General features: G+C 44.7%; 1 protein-coding gene across 1 annotated transcript; it reads right to left on the bottom strand.

Moving 5' to 3' along the window:
* Positions 1–241: 241 nt before the first annotated feature.
* Positions 242–4292, bottom strand: LOC311065176 (piggyBac transposable element-derived protein 4-like; the record flags this gene model as incomplete). Its single annotated transcript, XM_084085393.1, has 4 exons — positions 242–1794; positions 2407–2475; positions 2833–2904; positions 3632–4292. The coding sequence occupies 4 exons, from the start codon at positions 4290–4292 to the stop codon at positions 242–244; spliced, it is 2355 nt and encodes a 784-aa protein (XP_083941519.1).
* Between the last annotated feature and the right edge of the window lie 2113 nt (positions 4293–6405).

Here is a 6405-nt window from a genome sequence, read left to right as displayed (position 1 = left end):
AATAAATACAAAATGAAAATAAAACAAACAAATACAATCAAAATGATTCAATAATACTTCTCCTTAGTATGGTAATCAAGGTAGCAATCAATAACATGGAGGGGTACCAAACAGCTTTTGCACTGATACCTTGTCTCACTCCGCTCTCCCCTCCTGGTGCAAACTCTGCACCATTTTGTTGGGTGCTTGTTTTTGGCAGTGGGGGGACAATAGACAAGCTCATGGACTTTCATATCGCCACTCAATCGGTCACAAGGTTCGCGACTTCTTGGTGCATAAGGACGCAGGGGGGGGGCAGGGGGGGGCGGAGAGGCCGGGGGACGGCAGGGGCGGGCAGGATGAGGCTGCTGGTGAGGCTGCTGCTGGTGAGGTTGCTGCTGGTGAGGTTGCTGCTGACAGCCGGGGGGGGGACAGGCGGGTCTGCTGGGACAGGGGCATGTCTCACAGCGGTCCAAGACTTGACAACGCTGAGGATGAAGTCATACATGCACTTACAGTCGCCACCTGGATTCCTTGTCTTGTAGAGTACGAATGCGTTGTACATTGCGATTTGGAATAAATAGACCACAAACTTGCTGCTCCACTTGGCTGTCTTCCTGATGAAGGGATAATAGCTTAGGTTTTGGTCTAGTCGGTCAACTGCATTCATACTCTTGTTGTATTCAAGGACACAAACTGGCTTCTCCTGTGGCACTTTGTCGCTGTGTTTTTTCTGCCTCACCATCTGGGTGCCCATCTCATCCTTGTGCTGGGTTGTGATCAATCGAACGATGCGTTTGTCTCGCCAGGCCAATAACATCACTTTGCCATTGTGAAGCATCTTACGTTGTCCCACTTTCAGGCTGGACATCGTCACATCCCTCATGGCTTGTGGTTCTCCTCTTTTTAGCCTCATGGTACCACAGGCATGGGTGTTCTTCTCAAGGAGGAGTTCATACAGCTTCACGGAGTTATAATAGTTGTCCATGAACAACGAAAACCCGTACCCTGTAAGACCCTGCAACAGAAAGATGACTGTGTCTGGTAGGGAAGAGTACTGTCCAGAATATGGCTTCATTGAGTAGCAGTACCCCGTTCCAGAATCGCACAGAATGTAGGACTTTATTCCATACTTGGTGGGCTTCATTGGGTTGTACACTCTGAAGGATAGGCGTCCCCTCCACAAAAGCATCCCCTCATCGATGCTGATGTTACGACCTGGAACAAACATCTGCTTGAATTTGTCTGTCAGGTACAGCAAGACCGGGTTGATTTTACAAAGCCTGTCGACAACAGCAACCTCACCAGCAGCTTCGGCGGCGGCAGCGGCGGCGGCGTGAGCGGCAGCGTCAGCCTCATTGTTGGTGAAGTGGAGAAACCGCCAGATGATCTGGAACCTGTTGCGTGGCATCTTTTTGCCGAAGAACGAAGTGAGTACAGGGTCATCGGTCGACCAATAGTACTCTAGTACAGGCTTTCGAACAAGGCCAGTGAGGAACAACAGGGCCAAAAAGTTTTTCAGCTCCCCCACTGAAACCGCTTTCCAGTCCTTCACCCTGCTTTGTGGATGCTGCGCCACTTCTTCTTCACTCCTGGCCTGGATGAACACGTCAGCATAGTGGTTGGTCTGCTCTACTATCATCCCTAGCAGCTCATCAGTGAGGAAAAGTGAAAGAAAGTCTACAGGCATGGTGGAATGTAGCTCCGCCGCAGCATTTCTAGGACCCGGACTAGCAGTGAAAGGGATGTCCTCCCTAGGTTCCCAATCTGTGTCCTTCCACACAGGCTCTACAGCTGACGGCCTCCCACCATGTCCTGTGAATTACAGAAATACACAATTACCATAAAATACATCTTTTTTGTTTGTGTGGCAGTGTTGATTTATATGAAAATATGACTAAAACTAAATGGAATTTTATTCAACAGACTATGACTAAAACTGAATCAAAATGTACTGTCAAAATCATGTTGTTGTGGTACATGATTTTGTGACATTTATCATTGCAGAGTGGGGTTTTAGCGAGGGCTGGCTCTGTATGTGTTTGTCTATATTGTATGTCCAGATTATGACACTATGTGGAATTGTATTCAACAGACTATGACTAAAACTGAATCAAAATGTACTGTCAAAATCATGTTGTGTGGTACAGCTGTGAAAACTGTCTCACCTCTTTTACGCCCGTCACGTGGTACTGCGGTTGAAGGTGATGGTCCCGTTTCCTCCACATCCATCATGCCTGAAATCATAGTAAAACATAAAATAGTTTGGTAAATAAGATATACAATTATATTCACTGCCAGCATGGCAACTTTAGAATGAATGACATGTATCATGTCATGAATGACATGGGCTGGCTCTGTATGTGTTTGTTGTATGATGTACTGTCAAAATCCTGTTGTGTGGTACAGCTGTGAAAACTGTCTCACCTCTTTCACGGCGGACACTTGGTACTGCGGTTGAACATGATGGTCCTGCTTCCTCCACATCCATCATGTCTGAAATCACAGTAAAACATAAAATAGTTTGGTAAATAAGATATACAATTATATTCACTGGTGGTGGTGCATTACTTTGTGCAACTTAGAATGAATGACATGTATCATTGCAGAGTGTGGTTTTTAGCCAGGGCTGGCTCTGTATGTGTTTGTCTATATTGTATGACCAGATTATATATATGACACTGTGTCAAACACAAACAGAGTTTAGCCCTAAATGACCAAATACAGTAGCCTGGTTAGGCAAGGCTACCATTACAGTACGATGTGTACAAATGGAACCAAATGGACACGTGATGAAGAAAATGGCATCTATAAAAACCAACTGTCTAATGAAAATGTTTGAAACAGACTTACCATTCCTAGCAGACTGTGTAGGCCTATGATGAGATGACGACGCCATTGCTTCATCAGACTCATCTTCGTCGTCTGAAAGTAAACAAGATCAAACACTGTTGATGTTGTGGACATAAGGGGACCTTTGATGAAATTTATTATGATGGTGGGGGGCCTCGGTGCACCTGGCCTCCACCCCAAAAAGTAAAGCCATCAAAGGAATTTGATAGTCATTGTTGACATGTCCTCATGTCGACCCACAACAGCATCAAAACATTTGTTGACGTGACATGACCTCTTCCCTTTGAAGTATGCCTACCCCCCCAAAAAAAACAGATCTACACAAATCTTTGTTTACAAGGCCTCATGTCGACTCACAACAGCATCAAAACATTTGTTGTGGTGACATGACCTCTTCCCTTTGAAGTATGCCCCCCCCCCAAAAAAACAGATCTACACAAATCTTTGTTTACAAGGTCGTCATGACATGAACTCTTCCCTCTACCCCCTATGAAACCATTCATATATGAATGGTTTCATCCTTTTTAGACAAATTGTTTGATTATATAAAATGGCACCATTCAATGATCATAACAATATAAAGCACTACGTTGTGATGCATTGAATTGTTTGGTGCCATTTTATATGTTGATATAAGTAAGCAGTGCCCCACATACTTTATACAAATATCAGGTAAAAAGTAGCCGATTTACAAGCTCACAACGCGTCGCAGCGGGAGGCGTTGTGAGCTTGTAGATCTGCTATTTTGCAACCAAAAGGTAAAATATGATAAAATATATATATATATATATATTCTTACCACTGGGAAACCGATCCAGACATCTTGGCTCCCATGAACAGTCAGAACAGTCAGAATCTGAGCTCTCTTCACCGTCAGTAGTGTCTGGGTCTGGGCCTGGGCGATATGACTCGGTCTTCTGTCTGCTGCTACGACGCAACCGGTGCCCGGGATCGGGATCGATGTCTGGACAGTCTTGTAGCGGTGGGTTCGTGTCCTCAGGCTCAGATACCCTCGCAGGTGGTGGGGGAAGTGGTGGCGGAGGTGGTTGCTTTTTCTTAGGCCTCCGTGCCCGTTGCTTCTGGCGCCGGGGGATGGTCGAAGACACCGATGTCTCCTCAGATCCCTGGGGAGCAGTCTTCGTCTCCTCGGATCCCTCCAATGGCGGCCGCGGAGGTGGTCGCGGCGGACTCGGAGGTTCTGCTGGCGTGAAGACATAGGTATCTTTCACCGATAGAGATGGCTTCACGTCAACAGATCCCCCGGGGGTAGTGAGACACGCCGCCTTCACCTCCTTGGAGCCCCCAGCTAGTGGCGAAGGTGGTCGCGGGGGAGCGGTGAAAGACGCCACCGCCGACGGCTTCTCAGGTCGCGGTGGTCCCTCCACAGGTCGGGATGGTGGTCCCGGTGGTGGTGGTGGTGGTGGTGGTCCCGAGGGAGCAGTGAAGCTCATAGTTTCCATTATAGTTCTTTGGGTCGGGTCCCTCCGAGGGCATTTGGCCTTGCCTCTTCTTCCTCTCATCTCGCCGAAAAAAATATACTCCCAACTCCCACCTATAAATATATACACCTAACTCTCTCACCTATATATCTATGCACTACAATACTACTATACTATACTATATAAACGTCTTACTCTCACCTATATATATATATCTTCTTGCACCTCTCCTAACTTTACCTAACTAACGATCGCTTGCTCTTTCTCCGTCTCTCAGTCGCTGTCTCTCGCTCTCTCTCACTCTATTTCTCTGTCCGTCCGTCTCTGCTCACTGTTTGTTTAGAATGCCACAGGGACTGTTGTTCTGCACCCGGATTTGTAGTGTTTTGCTCAGATCATGTGACTTTTGCGATCATGTGACTTTTCTTTTGTCGTAGAAGCTTAATATTAATACACAGGTTGTGGAAGATTGCAATCTACCTTATACCAATGAAAAGACCTAATATCGAGTTAACTCGATCTAGGCAGTCAAGCGCTGGATTCTTAATATCGAGATAACTCGATCTAGGCAGTCAATGTGTTAATGGCAATAGGTTGAGATGTCCAATCAAACCATTATGTTTCCATCTCTCTCTCTCATCAATCTATTGTTTCCATGTCACTCTCTCTCTCTTCAATCTATTCCGTTTCCATGTCTCTCTCTCTCTCTATTCACTGGCCCCGTATTATCGCTGCTTGCAGCTATATTTGGATATTAGATTTGCTTAGCCTCCATTCCCCTCCCCCTTCTGTTTAATACGAAGCCATTTATCATTACAGTTGAGCAGTCCTGTAGAGAACCCAAAACAAGGAAGGTTGGGCACCAGGTATGTTTCTCTAATCAACTACTACAGTGTTAATTGTCTTGTGTGTATCGTTTTTCCTTGAGACAAATTGTCATGAATAGATTTTTTACTGTGTTTAATTGTGTATGCAACCACGGTAGTGTTGAAGGCATGTTCCATCCCTCTATCACGTGTAAGGTTTAACAATGGACTGTTGGATGTTCCATTGGATCTTTCTAACCCTTTGGAATGCACTGCTGTTCAAAAAAACAAAAAGGTAACTTGCGTGAAAATCTGATATGCCTTTTTACACCACATTGAAGCCTAGCAACAAAAACAATGCAGTTTCGATGCATTTTCAAAAAAAAAAATATATATATGTTTTTTTGTTTTTTTTTGTTTTACTTTTGGAAATTTTTATCCCACTATCTTGGTACCCTGTGCGCGGGCGGCCGGACCTCTAGTTGGTGATAAAAGGAGAGGGCCAATAGTAGAGGATCAGTCAATGAAAGGGCTTAGTGTTTTGTGGCCCATAACTCTAATGTTGAACATAAATCTGCAGGTGCATGATTTGTATTTATTGTAATCAAATATTTGAAACATTTGGAGTTGTTTGTTGTATAGTTTTAGCATACATGTGTAACCCATAAAACTAAAAAAAGTGATCCTCGGAGCACAGGTCTCCGCCAGGTCAGGTAGGTTATTGTGGCCTCCTGGTGGCGCTATAATAGGCCAATGTAAAAAGGGTACCATTTCTTCTTAGGTCTTGCAAGGCAATCGGACACTGCATTAATGATTTGAGGATTTGAAATTTGTTTTGTTGTTTTGCTAAATTAGACCTGCCGGTGGCGCTATAACAGGCCAATGTTAAAATGGTAGCATTTGTTCCTCAACATAGTGTGAATGTGCGTGCACAGTTTGACCGCAATCGGACGCTGCATTCATGATTTGCGGCATTTTGTTCTAAACGGGCCACTCCTGCAAACTTTAGATGGGAATCTTAGCCAATCTGGATGGAATATGAAAAATTAAACAGATCCGTCTTGATCACATGACTATAGAGATCATGTGTACCGATTTGCGTGAAATTTGGATAAAATCGGAAGGAGTAATGTAAAGAAATATGTTTTACATAAGTCGGCCTCCTGGTGGCGCAATAGAAGGTAGATATGAAAAATGCAGGGCAAAGGTTTTTGCCTTGACCTCCAGGGAGTGCACATACAAAGTATTACACAGATTGGTGCAGTTATAGGTAAAAACACGAATCGGGTTGTTATAGCGCCACCATGAGGCTGATTAGAAAACTCTCA

The sequence above is a fragment of the Gymnoscopelus microlampas genome (assembly GCF_963454915.1).
Source record: "Gymnoscopelus microlampas genome assembly, chromosome: 17".
Classification (NCBI taxonomy): domain Eukaryota; kingdom Metazoa; phylum Chordata; class Actinopteri; order Myctophiformes; family Myctophidae; genus Gymnoscopelus; species Gymnoscopelus microlampas.
The sequence above is the reverse complement of the archived record's forward strand: the minus strand, read 5'-3'. Positions and strand labels throughout refer to the sequence as shown.